Source organism: Folsomia candida, unplaced genomic scaffold, assembly GCF_002217175.1.
Source record: "Folsomia candida strain VU population unplaced genomic scaffold, ASM221717v1 Fcan01_Sc001, whole genome shotgun sequence".
Classification (NCBI taxonomy): Eukaryota; Metazoa; Arthropoda; class Collembola; order Entomobryomorpha; family Isotomidae; genus Folsomia; species Folsomia candida.
Window position 1 is genome coordinate 7,879,692 of NW_019091193.1, and position 21,967 is coordinate 7,901,658.

At 35.7% G+C, this 21,967-nt stretch overlaps 6 protein-coding genes across 10 annotated transcripts; 2 read left to right on the forward strand and 4 right to left on the reverse strand.

Annotated features, from left to right (window-relative positions):
- Nucleotides 1–37: 37 nt before the first annotated feature.
- Nucleotides 38–1,714, reverse strand: LOC118434035. Its single transcript, XM_035846701.1, has 3 exons — nt 1,261–1,714; nt 763–1,167; nt 38–667 (listed from the first exon to the last, which is right to left on the reverse strand). The coding sequence occupies exons 1-3, from the start codon at nt 1,417–1,419 to the stop codon at nt 308–310; spliced, it is 924 nt and encodes a 307-aa protein (XP_035702594.1). The 5' UTR covers nt 1,420–1,714; the 3' UTR covers nt 38–307.
- A 1,458-nt stretch (nt 1,715–3,172) lies between these two features.
- On the reverse strand, nt 3,173–8,268 carry LOC110863587 (acyl-lipid (8-3)-desaturase-like). Its single transcript, XM_022112936.2, has 7 exons — nt 8,117–8,268; nt 7,184–7,477; nt 6,759–7,070; nt 6,645–6,678; nt 6,419–6,554; nt 4,513–4,614; nt 3,173–4,333 (listed from the first exon to the last, which is right to left on the reverse strand). Exons 2-7 carry the CDS (start codon nt 7,464–7,466, stop codon nt 3,752–3,754), a joined length of 1,449 nt encoding a protein of 482 aa, XP_021968628.2. The 5' UTR covers nt 7,467–7,477; nt 8,117–8,268; the 3' UTR covers nt 3,173–3,751.
- Nucleotides 8,269–13,975: 5,707 nt separating this feature from the next.
- On the forward strand, nt 13,976–15,243 carry LOC110863636. The gene is made up of 4 exons (XM_022112989.2): nt 13,976–14,141; nt 14,242–14,360; nt 14,447–14,573; nt 14,767–15,243. The coding sequence occupies exons 1-4, from the start codon at nt 14,063–14,065 to the stop codon at nt 14,967–14,969; spliced, it is 528 nt and encodes a 175-aa protein (XP_021968681.1). The 5' UTR covers nt 13,976–14,062; the 3' UTR covers nt 14,970–15,243.
- A 107-nt stretch (nt 15,244–15,350) lies between these two features.
- On the reverse strand, nt 15,351–17,774 carry LOC110863579. Of its 3 annotated transcripts, none has more exons than XM_022112924.2 (4): nt 17,645–17,774; nt 16,666–16,754; nt 15,819–16,565; nt 15,351–15,741 (listed from the first exon to the last, which is right to left on the reverse strand). In XM_022112924.2, exons 2-4 carry the CDS (start codon nt 16,748–16,750, stop codon nt 15,473–15,475), a joined length of 1,101 nt encoding a protein of 366 aa, XP_021968616.1. In that variant the 5' UTR covers nt 16,751–16,754; nt 17,645–17,774; the 3' UTR covers nt 15,351–15,472. The 3 variants fall into 3 exon arrangements, with proteins under 3 accessions (XP_021968616.1, XP_035713719.1, XP_035713726.1); XM_035857826.1 differs by having other exon boundaries at nt 16,666–16,798; nt 17,645–17,768; XM_035857833.1 differs by lacking the exon at nt 17,645–17,774 and adding an exon at nt 16,900–17,453.
- A 68-nt stretch (nt 17,775–17,842) lies between these two features.
- Nucleotides 17,843–19,703, reverse strand: LOC110863249 (uracil-DNA glycosylase). Of its 2 annotated transcripts, none has more exons than XM_022112508.2 (5): nt 19,246–19,703; nt 19,134–19,181; nt 18,794–19,067; nt 18,559–18,713; nt 17,843–18,464 (listed from the first exon to the last, which is right to left on the reverse strand). In XM_022112508.2, exons 1-5 carry the CDS (start codon nt 19,363–19,365, stop codon nt 18,219–18,221), a joined length of 843 nt encoding a protein of 280 aa, XP_021968200.1. In that variant the 5' UTR covers nt 19,366–19,703; the 3' UTR covers nt 17,843–18,218. The 2 variants fall into 2 exon arrangements, with proteins under 2 accessions (XP_021968200.1, XP_021968199.1); XM_022112507.2 differs by having other exon boundaries at nt 17,843–18,467; nt 19,246–19,700.
- A 226-nt stretch (nt 19,704–19,929) lies between these two features.
- Nucleotides 19,930–21,960, forward strand: LOC110841711 (carbohydrate sulfotransferase 11). 2 transcript variants are annotated; one of them, XM_035858114.1, is made up of 7 exons: nt 20,095–20,404; nt 20,473–20,682; nt 20,756–20,890; nt 20,981–21,117; nt 21,186–21,291; nt 21,555–21,770; nt 21,851–21,960. In XM_035858114.1, exons 2-7 carry the CDS (start codon nt 20,662–20,664, stop codon nt 21,926–21,928), a joined length of 693 nt encoding a protein of 230 aa, XP_035714007.1. In that variant the 5' UTR covers nt 20,095–20,404; nt 20,473–20,661; the 3' UTR covers nt 21,929–21,960. The 2 variants fall into 2 exon arrangements, with proteins under 2 accessions (XP_021943096.1, XP_035714007.1); XM_022087404.2 differs by having other exon boundaries at nt 19,930–20,682.
- Nucleotides 21,961–21,967: the final 7 nt, after the last annotated feature.

Sequence of the window (21,967 nt, forward strand, 5' to 3'; positions counted from 1 at the left end):
GTTGTGTGATCGTGGATGATTAATTTAACTTATCCAATTATCTTAAATGCTTTATTATAAGTTTTACTAGTGGCTACCCGCTAAACGACAACTAAATTTCATCTACATACAACAAGACATGATTTGTTTATACACTATAACTAATTAACAATACTAAATTAAATTATTTAAGTAATTCATATTTTCATATTAAATATGTATGTTCTGTTGGGTGTCCGTTTACATTGAACTTACATGTCCTTCATAATTTAATAATCGATAGTAATGTTCAAATAATTAGTTCAAACTAATGGTATTTAAACACATTTCATAAACTGTCCAAATATGTTAATGCTTTTGTAACCAAAGTAGAATCCAGTTTAGGAAAATACTTAATAATAAAGGATTCCATTTCTCTATAAGATTCAAACTTTTTGGCATTTTTACCTTCAGCATCATACACAGCCACAGACTTTGTAAATATTACCACAAATTTACGACCCTTGCCGCTAATGTCCCCCTCTTCACTGTCGAGTGGGGAAGGCAAAGCTCTGAATAGTAACAAGTTTCTGAGGAATTTTGAGTTTTCTGCATCTGTAAAAATGGTGACAAGGTTCTCTTCAAAATAGGAGATTGGTTTTGGCCTTGTTGTAAATCTATAACGTAACTGTGCCTCGTTTTCATCCTCCTAGTAAATTTTGTACATATAGATAGTTTATTATTCAGTCAATAATTTTTCAAGCTTAAAATTTCTTGATACAAATAAATATGAACGCATCTTACAAATTTCTCTCCTAAAATTGTCCCATCCAATTGCCACCTCTCGTACCAGTCTCCATCTGCATTATATCGGTATTCATATCTTACTCCACCTGCCCTTCTGGTGTACGGGAGCTGATGCAAAGGTATCGGTTCATCTATCGGATTACTACAACCGACATCCACCCCATAAACTTTGCCCTGCAGTTGAAGAATCCCGATGCAATGGGTGCCTTCAGGGCTTGGGATATAAGCAAAATAATTCCCGGCAGAGATATGCGCCTGGAATCCAAGACTTTTGAGGACGGAGACAAACCACGCGTTGAGATGGACACAAACGCCACCAGCCCCAGACATCCCGAGAGTAACGCAATCCGCTGCACGGACGGAGCGACGTTCTTCCGGCGGGGTAGTAAGCAACCCAATGTTCTGTACCCACAAAATAAATAGTTACAATTTGTAACTTACACATTTGTTACCTCAAAGTTGAGATGACATGTGTAGTAAATGGATCTTACATACATGGAAATAACAATGTTCTTGAAATCTTTGAATAAGCTGAGTCACAAATTTAATCTCATTATGATTATCTCTGCATTTTTTGTGTTCCTCTTTCCAGCCTGGAAAGACGAGAATGTGTCGGATATAATTGTCTAATTCCAGCTCTGTTAAATTCTTCATGACGATAGTTAAGAGCTCTAATAACAAAAACAGCAGAACAACAAAAATTAAGTGTATGAAAATCTTTATGTCAGCTGAAAAACTTGCTCAACTTTATTGATAATATATTCCGCATACAAACTATGCTACATTTAACTTTGTGCACATGACTAAAAAAGTACTAATGATGTGAGTAGCATCGTTACATACTGTGATATGTAGATGACATTGACGAGAGAATGGTACAGTATAACATCTTAAGTAAATATGTATGTATTACTTATTTGCCACAACTGACCATTCCATATTGTATCATTAGTTAAATCTTATTATTGAGCGAGTGATTAACGATCAGCACCATTCGTATTGCATGCATATTTAGATTGAGCAAATGAAATGATATCATAACTAGCGTGTTTGCAAATGCATGTACCCTGATAGTATTATTAAGTATTTAGAAGTGATTGTCGAGTGTGCAGAGAGTTTGCACATATTACCAATCTCAACTATGTACACCAATGATAAAGTATTAGCGTGTATATGATTCCTTCAATTTAATATGACAAATTATGTTATAAATATTATGATCATTAAGGGTTGCACTGGTAATAATGTCAACGAACGCAATATGAATTTATAATTTAATCACTACAAATTGTAGTCTACAATGATTCCACGTGCAGTAATCTAATTTCCTGATAGACCTGTGTGGGTGGATTTGGGTGGGGGTGGAATTATCAATGCCGTACTTATTTGAACATGCATATAAGTCACTTTATGTCAACGTCCATTTATACTCATGGATACGTACCGTCCGTCGGTATTACCAAATATCTGACTTTCTCCACTCACTCCCTTGGAGTGAGTGCTGGAGTGACTCCAGCTACCTCTGAAAATTTGGAAGCCCAACAAATATAAAAACCTATCAGTACAGCTTTGCTTAGCCCGAACCAGGATTAGTAAACCCATGTTTCTCAGTATATTTAACTTCATATTATTTCATGAGAAAGCAGTCTGGATCTCTGGTACAAATTTCAGCTTTCTATATTAATTTCTAAAAATCGATATGGGTCACCCCATAGGGTCGCTCTAGATAAAAATTTCACCAATTTCATGTCATATTCTTCCATTAGGACCCACAAGCAAACTCTCCACCAAATTTCAGCTCGATATATATGACGATTTTGAAAAATCAGTATGGGCCACCCCCTAGGGTCACTCAAGATGAAAATTTTTCCAACTTGAACTCATTTTTATCTATTAGGAGCCATTAGCAACCTCTGTGCCAAATTTCAGCTTTCTACGACAATTTTGAAATTTTGGTGCGTAATACCCCACCCACTCCGATGGCCCCCACCGGTCCAAAACTTTTCTGATCGAACCCATCTTCGAACTCGGTCGTTGCATTGTCCAGATACATGTCTGTATCAAATTTGGTCCAAATCGTTCGAGAGTTATCGAAAGACAGACGGACAGACGGACAGACGGACGGACATGACGATTACATAAGCCCTGGTTCGGGCTAAAAATAATTATCCTCGACATCGCAAATATACTTGGGCAATATGATTTTGAGTACTCAACAGCCGTAACGAATGACCTCCTGGTTCGCACAGAACATAGGGATTTGATTAATGAAGACCGAGATGCATGAGCAACGTAATTTTCCTGAAGTATCCTTACCTTGTGGCGAAATAGGCAGGAGTTTTGCACGTCGAGTTATACAAAAGGCTTGAAAGCGGTATAGAATTAATTGCAATTAATCATTTCTAAATCTGTGTATACATAATTTATTTATCCATTGGTTTTAAATATGTATAATAATGTGCACGTGTAAACAAAACCTGCATTATGTATCAATATGTTAGGGTTACCTTACTAGACTATTTACATATCAAGTGAAAAATTGAGCTTAATTTAGCCGGCTCCAGACTTTGTGCTTGAAATCATGCTCTAAATTTTCAATGCTGACATGAAGTCTGGAGCAGGCTTTATACACTAAATCTGTAAATATGTACATACATACATATACATTGTAAATAAACAATCGTATAAATTCTGCCATTTTTGTAATTTGTCACCTATATTTATCACACATTACTGTTTTGGAAGAATCTAAACTAATTAGAATAGTTGAGGTGGACGTTTGTGGACGTTGACTTATTTTTACGTAGCTACACAACTGCTACCGTTGCTAGCTTGCATACTGCAACCAATTCTGTTGGATGGTCGTCGATGACTCCTCAGTCCTGTTGTACTCCTCCCAAAGATATAAATTGGTATTTACATCACTCCATAACGTCCACTGTCCACCAAAAACTAAACTAATTAAAATAAATTCCCCCACGCCTAGTCAGAAGATCTTGTGCAGTTTCATATCCTTCACGATGGACTCGATTAGTCCGCTTTCCTTCTTAATGAGCATCTTCTTATTCATGCCAACGACCTCTTTGTTGTTTCCATCACCCGCATGATTATTTCCAGAATTCTTCATTTGCGCAACTTTCATCTCTTGCTTTTCTTCTTGCTTAATCCTCTTCTCCACATCGTCCGATACGTTGCTCAAATTTGTCAGGGTTTTGATGACGATGGTTTTATAGTCGTAGAGATGGTATGGAAGTCCGTGCTTTCGTGCCAGCTCTTTTACTCGTTTTGCAGCCAACTTATTTCGGAATTGTGGCATCGTGGGGAAAAGGTGGTGTTCGATTTGATAATTAAGATAGCCCATGATGTAGTCCACCCACCATGACGACCTCACGTTGGCAGTGTGCACCAGTCCGTACTCGACCCAGTGAGTGGGGTCTTCTGTTATTGGGAGATGGGTGTGGCTCAACGTGGCTTGCAGAACCATGTAGCTCAAAACAATGCAGCCGGAGAGGAGGTAGAGAGGAAGGCCTAGCTTGTAAACGAAGATTTGGTGGATTCCCATATGTACCTAATAAACATACATTTATTTATTTATGACTTTTTCATTTCGAACACGTCGACCACCAAACTTTGTATGGTTGCTTATCAATACTTGTGAGTACAGTGTTACTGTTGTTGTTTTAAACGTTTCATATATGATAATAGTGACATGTTCGCCAACAAGTTTGGAAACAACAAAAAACTTACGAGGTCCCAGTAGTAGCCATTTTTCCAAGCGTAGACTGGATCTTCAACCCATTTCCAGTAGAAGCCCATTATACTGCTTTGTATAATGTAGATAAAGTATTTCTAGAACCGTAAAAAAGAGTTTAGCTAAGTTTACGAAGGACAGAAATATAGGGTGGAATTCAATATACGTTAGGCAATGCTTAGGCAAGAGAAATTTGCCTAAGCAAATTTTATTTGTATTCAATATTTGTTGCTTAGGAAAAATTCTAAGCAAGTGCTGAGCAAAATATTTAGGATTTTCTGTATTCAATATGCACAAATTCCTAAATTTTTTGCCTAAAGTTATTCCAGCTCGGAGGTGGAATAACGACTTGCGTAACTATAATTTAGCTTAGAAAAATATTTATTTCGACCATTTTAGACGTAGTTTGGGGCGAGGATGTCAAAAATCGACATAGTTTTGACGTGCCATGACCTTGTGACCGTGTAGACGACACCAAAGTCAAAAATGTCAAATTTTGTGTCTTCATCGTTTTAGACGTAGTTTGGGGCGAGGATTACAGAAATCGACATGGTTTTGACATGCTATGACCGTGTGACCGTTTCGCTTCACCCCTTTGTTACATTTCGCTTGCAACGGTTTATTAAATATTCTAATTATTTGCAATTACATACAAAGTAAAACTTCAAAAACAGTTTCACATATACTGGATCTACTAAATAGTGCATCACTTTGTAAGTTTAGTAGCCAAGTGGTCAAAAATAGGTTTAGAAATTTGAAATTTTTGTAGAATATTCCAAACATATCGAACTGGATATATCTACGGACAAAGAAGACTTTAATCCATTATCCATCTCGTATTTAACTTTTTTCTTCACCTCCGTCATTAGTACTTTTCCGGCAGACTGCAAGTTCATTACTAATTTTCTTCCACCGGAACAGAAATTTTCTTAAAGTATCGTCCGTTTCTCAAAGCTGGAAGTACCTCTTCCAACACAAAGCCTAAAATCTTGTTTTGAGTCGGATAGGGGAAGTTTAGAGGGCTTTTGACAAAAATTCGTCAAAAAATGCCCAAGAAATTATGAAAATGCCCATTTGAAGTCGACCATCGCATAAAACATTTTTCGGAAGGAAAATTGTCACAAACGAAAATTTTGGAGAAGCTGAAATTATCCGGATAGTGTTGCTCATTCTACAGAGTCTAGTATACTTACTTCCTTTGGAATTGGATGAAAATCTAAATTAGCGGGACTGCTATCCTCTGTAAGGTACCAGACCCCAAAAACGTAACGCGTACCGTTTTTCGAAAAATCGACGCTCTGACAAGCCAGGAAAACACCCAGGCCCAAACTCAGTGGAAAAGTTGTTAAAATAATACTGGGGAAGTATAACCTCCATCATCCCGCGCTCGTATCCTTCCCATACTATTAGCATGGTACGGATACGCACGCGGGAGCCAAATTTTGATGGAGGTTATGCTTCCCCAGGTATATGTCAGCTGCATGTGAGTTGCACCATCAACAACAAACTTCAAAAACGTCAAAAAAGGTACACTTAAAGTTTAATTAGGTTGTAAAAAATTAAGTTTGTTAAAAAGTGGTAAATGTCGGGTTGATATTTTAGCCGAGATGAAATAAGATGCAAAGATCGGAGCATCAAAATTTTGCAAAAATTTTGTCAGTTCACACGAGGTCACAGATTTTCGTTGCCTTAGGCAACGAAAATGGCTAGGCAAAATGCCTAGCCATTGCTCAGAATTTGCGTAAGTTTAAGCATTCTTAAACTTACGCATGCCTAAGTCGACTTTATATTGAATACGAAATTTTGCTCAGCAAAAACCTTGCTGAACATGTGCTTATCTACGCAAATGCTTATGATCGCGTATATTGAATTCCACCCATAAGCGTTGACTTATCAATGTACCTGGTATTTCACAAAGAATCCAAACTGTTCCTTCTTTGTAACCACCCTTTCATGAAAAGCGAACAATGGAAGCGTATGTAAATCAATATCATTGTGTATGTGTTGCGGCATTGCATGATGTTGCGAGTGATGGTTTCTAGAAAGTTGCAAAGTTGTAACAAAATGCCATATGTAACTAAATGAAATATCATAACATTATTTTACACGAATGACAACAACCACCTACCTCCAACTTGCTCCCGAACATCCGCAATATATTCCTAACATGAAATTGAGTTACGAATTTTAGCTAATTGACTATGAATCCCAATTAAATATTTATATGTTATTTAGCAAATACCATAAATGTGTGACTGCATCCATCTGTCTAACCAAGGTTTTCCGGTCAATGAATGATGACCAGCTTCATGAACAAACCACGTCGATCTTCCTGCAGCCCAACAGACGAATGCGACTCCTATAGCGGTATAGCCAGCGGAGAACAGGTACAGCCCTAGACTCCCGATCGTTGTAATTTCCAAATATCGCATTAGCACGTGAGATAAGCTCGGTTCAAATAGTCCGTCATCTTGTAGCTCTTTGTATAAGGATTCGAAATCACGGGTCAAGGCACGATGTCGCTCAACACGGTCTGGACCCCAGGTTTGAATTACTGAATAACAACAAGTAAAGGTTAGGACACGTTTTCGTTATATTGCTTCGAGAAAATAAATTTCGAGTCAATTAAAAAAATATTTATGTAGTTTCATTTTTATGCAAATTTACAGTCTGCGTCGGTAGCTTTTCGCTTGGGAAATGAATTCATAATTGCGTCCACTCTTTTTCTTGATCTTGCATGGAACTGCTGAATCGCTTGCGTGGCGTCTTCACAGTTGTTGAGGTACATTTGAATAATCGGTCCACCCGGGTGGCGTTCCACGAAAGACGTGACATCGTAATAGTATCCGTTGGATAAGAGTTCCAACTTTTTGGACCCTGTGTCTTGTTGGGGTTTCGGCGCAATGTGATCGTCGTCGACACACCTGGCGTCCATCGGCTCTGGACTCATGATTATAAGCACTGTGCAAGAAAATTTGCAAATTAGCGAAACCTAATAGTAGCAAATAATTGTGACAGGGAAGAAACCAGAATTGCAAATGGAAATTGATGTACAGATTGACGTAATGAAGATCAAATCAGCTATTTCAACAATCTTTTCGTGCAACGCTGTCCCTGCCCCTCGGTTTGACTTTGGAATTGGGAAATCGTTTATCGAATCCAAATTGAGTGGTGGGTGCATAAGAATTTACGTAACGCAGTGCAATGCAATAGCAAAAACAATCGTTCAATGACATGACTCATTCTTTACGTGTGATAATTATGGGTCGGCGTGGTCTTGAATGTGGCTATTTTTTTGTGAAATGCAGGTACAATCACTTTTTAAAATTTTAAAAGGTTAAATTTTAGAAGGTTGCATGACCCAGCATTACTTTTTTAAATGTTCGTTTTTCTGATCATCATTAACTTCCTTAAATAACACTTGAACAACAAAAAGCTTTAAATAACGGCTGAAAAATGCACAACCAATCATCTAATCGGTACTTTAAAATTGCTTAGCCTGTACAATTTTCTAACCACGCAAATGATGAGACGAGTATCCAAAAACTTTGCAGTTAAAATCTAATTCCGGAAACCCAAAAGTAACTAATAAAAACTTACCTTTATTAACGAACTCCAAATCCAATTTGTTCTTATTACAGTAACTTTTTTATTGTGACACACACACCAAGCAAAAAAGAGACACCACGGACACTGCTGAAAGATGACTGTGAAACTGGTATCACAGTACAATTATCTTTTATTAAATTGACGAGATTTTTTTTGCTGATTGCAAAAAGCATAAGAAATAGCATTTGCATCATACTATTTCTGCCTGGGTCTAAATAGGTTAGCATCGGTAAGGCACGTTACATTTTTACAATGTTTTCTTCTTATATGCACCAAAATATGCGTCTAACAATGATAATGAATTCATCACAAAATAATGTTGTTGGATTGCATTGCATTGCAAATGAACGTTAGTCATGTTAAACGTGCAGCGAATTCAAGAGTGGTTCTTGTGTGTTATCGCATCCACATATGCATTATGACGCTGTTAAGGTCGGTAAGGTCCAAAAGGGGTGGATAAAGTTTAGATTTGTGGATTTGCTATCACTTTTCTTGAAGGGAGATGGACGGACGCTGTCCACAAAACATGAGCTCTTTCTCTTTTAAAATGACATTAAAACGGAAGTCGTGTACTTGAATAATATTTTCGCACGCAAGTCCACCTCAAATTGTGTGCACTTATTATCGCAGAAAATAAAAATCAAGGTTTAATTTACAATTGTAAGAAGTGCATGACGACAGATTTTCAGAGTACCTTAAGGTCACAATCGTTATGAACTCACCGCAGAAAATTCGTCAAACCAGTTAGATTATCCAATTTGTTGGCTACTTATTGGTTTATTGACCACAGCATCACCATACACATTCATACGTAGGTAAATATCATTTGTTTTTAGCAAAGCCAAAAAAATGAACTAATTTGCATACATCAATTTCACATCGAAAAAAATGAAGTCGATACAAAAAATGACGAGGAACAAGTGCAATGCAATGCAATACCTTCCTGATTGATGCATGTCTACATATTTATACTTCAATTGCATAAAACAAAATTGCCACAAATATAGCATCACACCTTATTTATTATGCACATCAGCACTATATTGTACAGCATGTTAGTTGTTACGCATCCCCATATACGAAAACAATTTTCTACAAATATCTACGTGACGATGTGATCGTGAACTCGTTCATTCATTACATTGACACATTGCGGCAACAGATTTACAGATTACATTACGCATCATTACAAGCTATCCGTCCATCAATGCAGGAACTGGCTCAATTTTGTTTTCTCAATTCGTTTCCCAAATTTGCACGAAGACGTCAAATAACCATAGTATTGTAAAATGTTTCTACTAGAAACATCTTATTCCATAACAAATCACGTAACGACAAATATTTAATATTGCACACAACAAAGTTAACCATCTCATTTCAACGGCAAACCAAGCTCAAGTTCAGTTGCAGTGTCAGAGTGAATGGCATGCTTAACCTTTTGTTCCTTTCGTTGCAACAGCCAACCACTCACCCACTAATTTGGCGCACAAATAAACATCTGCACTTGCATGCATGCAAAATTTACGTTCTAAAACCGGTTTTCGCATAAAGCACTTTATGTAATATTCTGTATATGCAGAATGACGACGTTGTTGTCGCCTCGTGTCTGTGATGATGATGTCTTTATAATAAATGTCGTTGCATTTCTTTATCACGCTGGACGTAGCTGCATATGCATAGTTTACATATGTAGTTGCAACGATACACATAGTATGATACAGATATTATATTTCGCTCATTATTGGTGATGACATGCTCATTTGCTTTTAATTTGCACCCATGATTACACTACTCTGACATTTTCTTAATTTCCTCCCCATGTAAAAATTGATTTATCTCTTTTAAACAAATTGTTTGTTTATTCAATTCAATTAAAGCGCATGTCGAAATAGCTTTAAATGTTTTTATTTAAGTAGATGCACTTTTTGCGTCATTTTTAAATAAAGATTTTTAAGGTGTTATGATATGTCATAATTAGAATGGCACTGTTATTGTTACGAAAATCTATAAACAGATGCGATCGAGCCAACAAAACCATTAATTAAGAAAGGTGAAGGATCACATTTTTATTACTTGAGTAACCTCGTAAAATGAACTTTTTTTAGCACTTTACCATCCCGTGTAGTTTGGTCTTAACCTCAAAAACGCCCCTGTATGACAGGATAGGCTAGTAGCGATAAGCAATGATTATGATGATGATTATATTACTGAACTGATAAACCAGTAGTCTCATGCATGCACGTAGAAATGATAGTATTTAGATGTGAAATTATCTAAAATGTGAATGTCGGTTTGTCTTCTTTAATCGTCATAAACTTGTTAATTAACAGGATAGATAATTTTTTCAGCAACAGGTTCAGTAGCTAAAATTAAAAAAAACTTTATGAATGAAATTGCCAAATTTAAGACATCCTTGTAATAAATGGTAAGTGGCACTTGGTACTAAAGCATCAATGTCTGACTAATAGATAGATGAAATAAGTAAGCAAGTAGATTTATCGTGTCTCTTAGAACGCACATGTCTTCCTTAACCTAAATCATTTTTAACCAAGCAGGATAAATGTTAAGACTTGATCTAGACAGCAGCTATGTAACAGTAGTAATTATTGATGAATCAGAATCTACTAGTCGGATGTCATTGAAATTGGCGTTTCATAAACTAAATACATAACTACACTCTGGTCTTGTATCAATTACCTGATTTTATTTTTGTTTCATTCCTCTCTGATTCATTGTTCCTCTTTCTCTGAGCGTACAGCAATTTGTATGCAAAAGTTGATCTGACACATTTGAGATGATTCCTAAAAGTAAGTAAACTCGTTATAACACAAGGACATGTATACATATATGCAGGCAGGGAGCCAGCTAAATATTTACATGGCGGAAAATGCTATGCTATGTATTTAATAGGTAGCTGATTGGCAGTTCTCTTCATCCTTAATCGATTTAGCATCATTGTTTACATTGCGTACTGTGTATGTTCCTACATAGATACATATTTGGAAATGGATCATTACTAAAAGTGTACACATGCATACACACCTACACTTAAAATTCCGTAATAATCTCTCATTCTTAAAATGTAAATGAACAGACTAAATATAATGTTGGGATGAATAAGGGACAAGAACCTGACGCGAGCCAGAAGTGTGCTCAGGTGGTTATTGATCATCATGTCGGTCGTCATTGAAATTGACACTTTGTAAACTAAATGCATAACTAAAGTCTGGTCTGGTCTGGTCTTGTGTCAATTTTCATTTGGTACAGTGTTTCACTGAAATGATTTGTGAGCCAATAATCACTACATTAATTTGACATATTTACATGTAAATACATAGATTGTTCCTCAAATAGATCAAGCTGCCGTACTGTAAGACAAGGACGTGAGAAAAAATAAATAGGGTAATTTTACTTGATTGATGGTCATACATTGAACTATTTTTATCAATGAGTGAGCTGTCTCACTTTGGCGTTTTTCGATCTGATCCTGTTACATATAAGAAGAAGTAGGTAAACAGGGTTGAAAGTGAGACAGATAAATGTGAGACTGGATACGTAGGGCCTTATAGGAATTTAGAGATTGATTTGATTGACGGGTCGCATCAGTCATTCGTATGACAGCAGATCTGAATGATTTTGTTGCGTGAGTCGCTTTATTCACGAGTTAGCGTTTTATGCTATCAATAAAATTGGTTATTAAATGTGACTTACTTTAACAAACTTCAAATTGCTTTACTAAATTTAGCTCATGTACAACATGTTACGACTTTAAAATGTGGTAAAGCTTCCGATATCAAATAAATGGTTTGGTTCAAATTACTACAAACTTTTATTAATTTTTGTAATGCTTATGTAAAATGTGACAAAATACTTAAAACTGCATATATACCTATGTCGCATGCAGGTGAAGCCAAGGCTTGCATTTATGTGGATACAATTGTATTTAAATACATAGCTAAAAGTACGTATCGTGAGGTCATTCAACATTCAGTAATGTCAGTAATTCAGTCTGTTCATTCAGTAATGGAAACGAAGACTTTGTAGATTTCTACAATTGTCATAATTGGACAACTGTCCAAGTCCCAAGCAATTTAATTTAATGAACAATTTGATGTTGTACAGGAAATACAAAGAAATATGTCAAGTCTTGATCTCGTATCCAGCCTTGCCAATGAGGTTATTTTAGGTTAGGATGAACGGAAATTTAAAATAATGCTATACTCTTTTAAGGATGTCGTGGAGGATATTTTAATTTGATTGTTAGGAAGCAAGATTTGTGAGAAATTGATAGTTACACATCGTCTCCGTTTCATTGAAAAGTTTTCTATAGGGAAACTGCAAGTCTTGAATGAGGAAAATTCATTTGGAGTTCAACAATGCGCTTAAATATGTCAGAGCTTAAAAAATCATAAAAATTCACCTAGCTAATTCAAAAGTTTATAACTTTGTTAAAAAAATCATAGGTACATCACTGTACAAAATGACACGAAGTTCGCAATGACTTGGGAAATTAGAGCCACTAACGAAAAGTAATACTAGTGGTGAGATTAGAAGTTGTTGGTAAGAAAATTACGACCTTTTTGACACCTTTTGCTACTTTTCCTGATGAGACGCATCCTTCTTGGCTCATCCGAAAGTTCTTCTGATGGCAATAGACAAGTTATCGATAACTGAATTATCTGCTACTCGGTATAATCTATTCTAATACGCTCTCCAACTCTGGAGACTGAATGAGTTATTCCAGTTAAAAAAATATTACTACTCACAAGGGACACTCACGACCTGTCGTTTGAGTCCAGAGTACCCACTATGTTTTTTAGAATCTACTAGGACCCCAGATGAAGGATCCATTCATATTTCCGTGTAAAATTCATATTTGGCGCCATGGCGTGGCGCCAAACTTAAAAATTTGCATTTTCGACCAACTTCAAACCCCCATAACTTTTGCATTTTATGTCGGATTTTCAAAATTTTATGCTTAAAATGATCACAAAAGTCGAAATTTTTGACAAAAAAATAAAAATAAAAAATTTCTAATTTTTGCAATATTTTTAGGATTTTTTCGACGAACCCCCATTTCGAAGAAAATTACGAAATTTTGCGAAAAGTTAAAAGCGATAATTTTAGAAAAAATTTCATGGAATAAGAAAGTTGAACTCTTTGTCATGATTTTTGCCAAAAATTTTGAAAATCCGTCCAGGATTTCAAAAGTTATGGCGGTTTCAAAAATAAAAACATTCAATTTTGGCGAATTTGGCGCCACGCCACGTCGCCAAATATGAGTTTTACACGGAAATATGAATGAATCCTTCATCTGGGGTCCTAGTAGATTCTAAAAAACATAGTGGGTACCCTGGACTCAAACGACAGGTCGTGAGTGTCCCTTGTCAGATATGCATATTTAATATATGATATATTTATTGTGCGACTGTGGTGACGTTTTATTTTGTACGAATCTTGTATTTTGTTGATTTTCACAAACTTGCATAAATTAGTTTATCTCTAATGAATGAGTCAAAAGTTAATCAATCAATTTAGCTGACTTAATCTAATAATGGAGCACTTGTTCTTTTGTATTTAGTATGGATGGAGATGGGTCATGCGTCGATGTTTCAGAATATAAATACATATATCACCCATCATGATTTTTTTTCTGACTGGTAACGCAAACACTGTAACCATGATAATGCAAAGAACAATTGATTTTGACGACTTGATGACGATTAGTGTCACTAATCTGCGTATGCCTGTGGCTATACTTAGGAACACGCCAGCAAATAATCAGCAAATGCGTAATCATGTATCAATTACATTAAGTCATGAAGTAATTCAAGTTTTGTATAAATACGATCTTTTCATGTGAAACATTACAGTTGCCAGTGAATCTGCAATTCTCCAAGTGACACATTTTGAAATCTTTCTCAGGTCTAGTCGTCTATGAGTTTCTCTACCACGCTTTGGAAAATCGCCGTATTATGCATTACGGTGTTAGCAACCAGGGCAGAATCCCGAGAAGGTATATTAGTAAATTCTTCATTTTAATATGCCAAATTAGAGATAATTCTAACATTTATGAATTGTATGTACGTAATAATTACACAACCTATGCATTGTAGTTCCATCTCAAGGAATAAAGACGGCAAATGGGGATTTCTACATCCCTAGCCCAAGAATGAATATGGTTGGGAATTTTGGAGATAAATACTATTTCATAGAAAGCATACCGACACAAACGGTAATGAAAGTCAAGTGTACCTTAAATGCAACACCATAAAGTAAAGTAACAAATATGATCCTGTACGAATATCTTTCACGAAATAGGATTACTATTCAGCGTTGACCTTTTGTCCCAATGAGCATCCCGCGATGACATCGGTGAGGGTCGACTCTCAAGAGGAACTTCGCTATATTACGAGCTATGGGATTAACACGACCATTCCTGCAGGAAGTAAGTTAAGAGGGAGGGGTTTAAGGTCCCCCATTTAAAAACAGAGTTTTACTATTGGACTTATGAACTAGCAATAGATAGTATTTTTTTTAACTTGTAAGCCCATAAGCTCAATGCTAATGTTCCCCTCTTGAGTACACCGTAGTTGGGGGCTACTGTTTGTCCATAAATTAATTGATTGAATTATGCACAGCATACTGGACCGGGGCCACGAGCTTTGGCCTTTACTCTTGGCCAGATGGAAGTTTACTTGAGGACTTGTACATTGACAGGGGAAATGACTATGCCCCAATGTGCCTCTATTTCCATGGGTCCAACGCCGCTGGGGAAAGGTTGTGGGGAGAGCGGTGCATTAATCGACATTTTCCAATTTGTCAAATTATCACATCGAAATGAATAGGTTATAGTGAGATTAAATCACGGAGTGCAAAATTCTTTTAAAACCTTCTTTTTTCTGATTTCTTGACAACGCGGTCCACAAGCACACGTACAGATGTCCTTGACATATAAATTTCGAAAGTGTGTAATGTAATAATCAAGTCAAATAAATTTTAAATTGGTAGAATGAATGGTAACTATCTAAATGTAAACTGAAAAAGACCCTAATGTATAATTCATACAAAATAAGTTGAGATGATTGATTTAATAAATAAAATATGACATATTGCAATCGAATTAAAATGGTGCTAATTTTTAGAATTATTTGAAATATCAAACTTATTCCTCGTTAAAAGCAACAAGTTTTCTCGTAGATGAAATTTTCAATTAAGTATTTTATTCTTTTAATGAGCAATTTATTCGAGTTTTGTTTAAAAGAAACATCAATTTCATACATAATAAATCTCGTTTTGTAAGCAAATGTACTACATAAACGTCGTCGCTTCAAATATTTTCAGAAGTTAAGTGTTCTCGGACTTGCCCATAATAGCGTCAATCCTGCTTCCCTCCCACACAGTCAATGGGGGATGCGTGTGTGGCGAATTAAGTTTCCCACCCCCTGTAAAAGTTTGGTTGAATCTTGATGGACATTCGGCATCCTGACATCTCCAGTATCGTCTTCCACTCTGTTCAACCTTACGCAGCCGGAAGGCATGGTTGTCATGCATCAGCCAAACGCGTTTAGCCCCCTTATGGTAACGTACACCAAATTGAGCGTGGCGAAGTGGGTCTGTCAGAAAATTGTAATTTAACATAGACAATTGATAAGGTGAGCAGGTTTATTCACTTAAATTCTTTAACTCTCACCTTGTAGGTCGTCATTATGGTATGCAGAGATAGTTCTACGCCTAGGAGTGACCTTGGTGACTGAAATGAAAGACTTTGATATACTTTTTCTTTTTGATTGTAAGGTATTTAAACGTGGCATAATCTTCTTTTGATTATTCGTCTTTCTTTTGGCTGGAGTTGGAATTAGCCTATTCGGGGTTGCGGAAGGAAGAGGCACTTGTGATGGCGGAGTCATTTCCTGGACAAGATCTTTGATAAGTCCGGTGGTCAAAACCTTGTGAGATTGTTTTCTTGGATTTCTTAATTTGATTGCGTTTCGAGTTTGCGGGGGTTGTACATGCAAAGGATTTTCCACTATTTCATGCTTTTTTTCTTCCTTGACAGCATGGAAGTTTAAGTCATTTTTGACCTCGTGGAACGTGTACCCTGAGTTTGGAAGATTAACAACAAAATTGCCAATATCTTCATCACTATCTTCACACCATCTTGGGTTTAGTTCTATTTCCTCCTCCTCCTCATTCTCTTGGTCGTCTCCACAGTCTTCCATCTTGATTTGACACAGGTCCTGACAGCCAGACATATTTGCGTCATCCCCTCCAATATTATGCAAAATAGGGACATGATATTGGTCAAGTTGCTCACGACGGGCCAAATTATGAGAATGATTTATTGGTTCCTCTTCCTCGACGACCGGTGTGGGTATTAGTTTGATGGTCATTTTCGGATTGGCCTGCTTGAAATCTTTAAACTCTTTATAATCTGCCCCTGTAATGCATAATTAAGTACATGCTTATTAAGCATTGTCATGCATTGTAATTGTACAATCAAAATTAATCAGTTAGTAAAATACAAATTGAAGTATTACCAAACTTTAATCCAATAAATTCCTCCAACTGGATAATCTGTTGAGATAATTTCTTGACATGGTCTAATACCGCAGGGAGATCCATTGTCCTATTTATGAGTCAAAAATGGATAAAACGTGAAATAATTGAGTGCTTAATTTAATTTAAGGAAAAATTGCAGTATAGCGGCCTAGCTCGGATATGGCTAAAATTTTTTGTGTGAACACCCTAAGGTCCCCTGAGCATAAAAATACCTTTTTTTCGTCGCGGTCTCAAAAACTGAAATTTCTAGAAATTTTTGAAATTTTTTATAAAAATTATTTTTTTGTCTTAGATTTTCATGAAAATGATTTTCTTGACTAACTAAAGTATCCTGAATAAGAATCTGAAGGAATTTTTAAAAAACATTCAATAGCAAAAAAGTTACAAATTTTTGAAATTTTGTATACAAATTGTTCTTCTTGTTGTTCAGAGAATTCCAAGACTTTGTCTCACTTCCCCCCTGTCAGGAATTAATTTTTTGGGGTAAAATCAAATTTTCGGGGTAAGATGAGATTTCTAGTTTCCGGCTCTCCTAGGTAGCACTAGTACCTAGCTCTCCTAGGTAGCACTACTACCTAGCTCTCCTAGGTAGCACTAGTAGGTAAAAATTCCACGCTTTTCGCCTACCTAGTTAAACTAACCTAACCTGCTCGCTTCGCTCGCTAAAATACGAACAATACCCCAATACGGGCATAATTATAACTTTTTTTGCTATTGAATATTTTTCAAAAATTTCTTCAGATTTGTGTTCAGGATACTTTAGTTGGTCTAGAAAGTCATTTTCATGAAAATCTAAGACAAAAAAATAATTTTTATACAAAATTTCAAAAATTTGTAGAAATTTCAGTTTTTGAGACCGCCGCGAAAAAAATATATTTTTATGCTCAGGGGACCTTAGGGTATTCACACAAAAAATTTCAGCCAAATCCGAGCTAGGCCGCTATACTGCAATTTTACCTAATTTAATTTCCGACTCTAAAGTCTACTGTGCCCTATGATAGCCGTATATTTATTTATTTGTTTTTATTTTATTCCGGAAACACAATGTGAACAACACGTTTGTTTTACAAACAAAGTTGTGGTGCAACACGGCAAGCGGGTTTTCCCTCTATCATAGAGGCTCTATGACATGAAGTATAATGCACACGCTTATGATTTTCGAATTTCATATTTTTATTACTCATTAAAAATCTACAGTGAAGTATTTTGAATTACAAAAATAAGTTTGAAGTATACTTTAATGCCTTTGAGAGGGTGTGGTTGACATAAATTTGCCATGTAGTCCACTCGCCTGACAAGTAATATGTTTTTTTTATCCCCCACATCCATGTAACCATGCTTCCATAATAATTAAAAATAACTATATTACACATTTACAATTTAAAATATAGTGCTACATATCTTTTACATAACTTTTAGTGACTTGTTGATTTTTAAATGAAGAAATGTTTTACGTAACTTAGCATCTTTTTGCATGCGGGGAAATGGGTGATGGAAGTTTTTTCCCCAAATCTAACGCTGTACAGTTATCTCACTCTGTGATATCACTCCAATCTAACTCTTGTTCTTCTTGTTCTTCTTCTTCTGGTTCATTATCGATTATTTCAAATCGCTCCCAATTGATTTCGTTTTTTTCGAATGAAAGAAGCCAACGATTTGCTGTTGTAAATGGGCGTTTCTGATAAAAATTTTGGGCAAACTCCTCATTTGTCCCCTCTCCTCCAACAGTGCCTTGATTTGGGTGATACATGGATATGAAATTACGAGGTTTGCCCTGCTGCTGTTAAATTAAATACATAGATTAGGAGGCACAAATAATACATTAGTATGGCATTAGTATAGGTGAGTAAGTACTAGTTTCTTAGACTTACTTTTTTAAATGCACGTTTAAATGTGTCATTCGCCTGTTTGCCGAACAATAGGAATATGACGCTAGGATTTTTTCTGAAAACTCCTCTCATAATCCCTTCTGTAATGTACCGTTCATCATTATGTCCACTCATGAAAATATTTAGTAGGAGCACGCCTAATACCAAATACAAATATTATGCAATAATTATTATTTTTTGTGGATATTGATCATATAATAAGTGCAATTTGTGCAACCCTGTGCAATCCATCCATTTAAGTTCCCTGTAGGTTCAATTGTCTCCGTGATTCCAAGATCTTGTTGCATGTATTGAAATAACACTTTAAGGCTGTCCGATGCCATTTCTTCAGTGCCAAATGCATAACCTCTGGATTTTTGTAAGTTTGGTGATGGAGCGTCCCCTTCGACAATTACTACGTCAACCTCCCCAATCTGCAATCGGACATTTCTGGCTTTCGTGAAGGCAAAATAATTCTTCGGTTTCAGATTTTCAGTTTTTTTCTCGTCCATCTGTAGAAAGTTCAACTCATACAGTAAATAAATTGATAAGACTTTCAGGAAAGTCATTTATGTAACCTCATGAAGAAGTTTATCCAAAAACGTAAGTCCTTCCACTGGGGATTTCTGCGTTTAAAGAAACGATTAAATAAATATACGGAATTGAGACATTCCAATTATGAAATTTTACTCGATACTGGTCGAATTGATGGATAATCATCCACTGCCAAGCTGTGCAAGCCATGCCGAATTCAGTAAGCTTTGCTTGCACTTTAACAAGCAATGCTTTATATTGATCGGTATTTTGCATTACGATAATATGGAGGAAAATCGAGCCTTGTGTGAATTATCAATGTGCAGGATGTTAAAAATGTGGAAGCTACTTCAAGAACAACACTTTTGAATGTACTGCAAAACACAAAGCGGAGTATTTACATACTTATATATCGCGTATATGTATGTATATTATATTTTTGTACTATGGTGGATAGTTCAATTTTAGAGTATTTAATAAGATGACTTAGAAGTGAGTGTAAAGAACTGTTTAGATTCAAAGCCAATAATACGTTTTTATTAGCATAAAAAACGTTGAAGTGCAGATGCAGTTGGTATACATTGCACAAAGGCAAGTGCATGAGTAATGCAAACCTATCAGCTGGAATTTGTGATGACAAAAGTATGTTGTCAGTAACATGCATCATGAGATAACAAAGCATTATAAACAATTGAACACGGTTAGCGATTTTGCAGACCCAATTTCGACTATGTACATAGTTGCATACACACATAAATTCGCAATGTGTGTACGTATAATATAGTAAGTATCTATTTACATAAATCTAATTCCATGTATCGATCGTGCACGATGCCAATAAACAGTCTACGGGCATCAGATGAGATATCTACGTATGTAAAAGGCAAAAAACTTTATACTTGAAATAGTTTAGTTACTTATGTCATAAATGATGCATGAAAATATTCTACCGTTAATTTATACAACTGAGATAGTGGCATAGGATAGTGGTAGGCATTTAACAGAACAGTAAAATACCATGAAACCGCATTATTTTAGACATAAATGCACACACACATGCTGGGTTCATATTCATAATTTTTGCACTGGGATATTTTTCCTGCAGTAGTGGGCGTTAATGCATGCGATACGCATTGCTATTTACTCTCAAAGTTGAAACCCGGACATTTATTTTTATGTTACATGAAAATAAAATAACATCAATTATCATATCACCATAATAAAACCGACTCTAGTCACCTCAAAATGAGCAGAGTAATGCGATTTTGTATGATTATTTTCATTGTGATATTATTTTTCGGAACGTGGCTATTGGGTTCGTTCATTGTGATTCAGATAGATTCAGAACAATTTATCCACGATAAACAGTTCAAAGTTTTACAGAAACAAAATCAGGAGCTTCAACGAAACGTGGATAAGCAGTGCAGACTTATAAATAAGAAAGAGCTTGTCAGAGATGATTTGAGTGGTGACAAATATGACAATAAAAAAGACGCTCATAAAGCCTGGGAAAGGGCCAGGAAGGAGAAAGTCATCAGAGATAATCTCATCTACTTTCCACATTTGAACCAAATGTGGTGCCTGGTGCCAAAGGTCCTCATTTTTAACCTCTATAATCAAATTTTGATTTTAATTAAATTTTTCCTACTTGACTTTTATTTTACAGGCGGCTAGTACTTCTTGGAGTAAAGCTATTGTGGACCGCTTGAATTTCGAGTCCACAAACATTTTCATAGACTCTTCTGCAAACTACTCGTTGCAAGTTATTCTCAAACAAAATTTTGGAAATATTAACAGAACGGTAGGCAGGCATGCAAATAAATACTTGTGAATTCTTGATGCTAACTTGGTTCGGTCAAGATTTTTTATTATTACAAGGGTTATCTTGTAGGCATTTGTAAATGCTGCGCAATCGGACAAAATAAAAAAGGTTTTATTGATTCGACACCCATTTTCAAGAATTGCAAGTGCTTATCGAGATAAATTGGCAGACAGAAAGGCGAAAGTGGATGGAATGCATTTCTTTCAGTATGTTATTAATCTTGATTGGATTACATGAATTTTTACACTGGTCAAAATAAATTATAAATTTTCAGACAGTTCGGAGTTAAAATTAACCGACGATTCAGACAGAGCAGAAAAGACGTGAAGCAAAAGGAGCCAACATTTCAAGAATTTGTGGACTATTTAATCGAAACAAAAGTAAATGAAAAACAAAAATCGAACGAACATCATATATCAATTAAGATGATTTTCTTGTACGCAATCACTTATTCAATATAATGATTGGGTTTGGAACAAGATTGAAATTCTTATCGTAATTATATTGTTCCAAAAGTCAAAAGTAAATTACGAAAACTTAAATGTTACTTTAAGCAGTAACTTTTCGAAGGGGTTGATAGATCGATTCAAACACAAAATCAATGTCGAAAGTTTTGTTAAAAATAAATTTAATTTTTCTACAGCCCTTGGACATGAATGAACATTGGCAGCCCATCTCACTTATGTGTGGCCTCTGTCATGTCCATTATGACCACATAATTGCGATGGAAAATTTGGAGAAAACCAAAGTGTTCCATTTAAATCAACTAGGATTTCCAGGAAATAATTTTCCGGTTGAAAACAAAAACTCGGGCACTTACAGCTCCCAAGAGCTATTTCGCAATATTTCAAATTCCAGGGTACGTAAGACAAGTATTTTTTAGCACATGCTTTTCTTAGATATTGTCAGTACGAATCTAATTTTTTTTTGTATACTTAGAAAGTTCGGTTGTTGGACAAATATCAAGAGGATTTTAGGCTTTTCCAGTATAGTTTTTTAAAACATTATTATATTTAAGTCGTGACAGAATAAATACAATTATAAGAATATCTCGCA

Excerpts from the sequence above, each read along its gene's own strand:
- LOC118434035 (XM_035846701.1), bottom strand. The coding sequence starts at position 1,419 with ATGAAGAATTTAACAGAGCTGGAATTAGACAATTATATCCGACACATT. Across the intron at positions 1,168-1,260 it reads AAGAACATTGTTATTTCCAT|AACATTGGGTTGCTTACTAC; the intron begins GTATGTAAGATC and ends TTGTGGGTACAG. Across the intron at positions 668-762 it reads CAATTTTAGGAGAGAAATTT|GAGGATGAAAACGAGGCACA; the intron begins GTAAGATGCGTT and ends AAAATTTACTAG.
- LOC110863587 (XM_022112936.2), bottom strand. The coding sequence starts at position 7,466 with ATGAGTCCAGAGCCGATGGACGCCAGGTGTGTCGACGACGATCACATT. Across the intron at positions 7,071-7,183 it reads AAAAGCTACCGACGCAGACT|TAATTCAAACCTGGGGTCCA; the intron begins GTAAATTTGCAT and ends GTTGTTATTCAG. Across the intron at positions 4,334-4,512 it reads ATGGCTACTACTGGGACCTC|GTACATATGGGAATCCACCA; the intron begins GTAAGTTTTTTG and ends TATGTTTATTAG.
- LOC110863636 (XM_022112989.2), top strand. The coding sequence starts at position 14,063 with ATGAGTTTCTCTACCACGCTTTGGAAAATCGCCGTATTATGCATTACG. Across the intron at positions 14,142-14,241 it reads CAGGGCAGAATCCCGAGAAG|TTCCATCTCAAGGAATAAAG; the intron begins GTATATTAGTAA and ends TATGCATTGTAG. Across the intron at positions 14,361-14,446 it reads AAAGCATACCGACACAAACG|GATTACTATTCAGCGTTGAC; the intron begins GTAATGAAAGTC and ends TTCACGAAATAG.
- LOC110863579 (XM_022112924.2), bottom strand. The coding sequence starts at position 16,750 with ATGGATCTCCCTGCGGTATTAGACCATGTCAAGAAATTATCTCAACAG. Across the intron at positions 16,566-16,665 it reads ATTTATTGGATTAAAGTTTG|GGGCAGATTATAAAGAGTTT; the intron begins GTAATACTTCAA and ends TATGCATTACAG. Across the intron at positions 15,742-15,818 it reads CCATAATGACGACCTACAAG|ACCCACTTCGCCACGCTCAA; the intron begins GTGAGAGTTAAA and ends ATTTTCTGACAG.
- LOC110863249 (XM_022112507.2), bottom strand. The coding sequence starts at position 19,365 with ATGCAAAATACCGATCAATATAAAGCATTGCTTGTTAAAGTGCAAGCA. Across the intron at positions 19,068-19,133 it reads TGGATAAACTTCTTCATGAG|ATGGACGAGAAAAAAACTGA; the intron begins GTTACATAAATG and ends AACTTTCTACAG. Across the intron at positions 18,714-18,793 it reads AAATGGATGGATTGCACAGG|GCGTGCTCCTACTAAATATT; the intron begins GTTGCACAAATT and ends ATTTGGTATTAG.
- LOC110841711 (XM_022087404.2), top strand. The coding sequence starts at position 20,335 with ATGAGCAGAGTAATGCGATTTTGTATGATTATTTTCATTGTGATATTA. Across the intron at positions 20,891-20,980 it reads TTGGAAATATTAACAGAACG|GCATTTGTAAATGCTGCGCA; the intron begins GTAGGCAGGCAT and ends GTTATCTTGTAG. Across the intron at positions 21,771-21,850 it reads GCAATATTTCAAATTCCAGG|AAAGTTCGGTTGTTGGACAA; the intron begins GTACGTAAGACA and ends TTGTATACTTAG.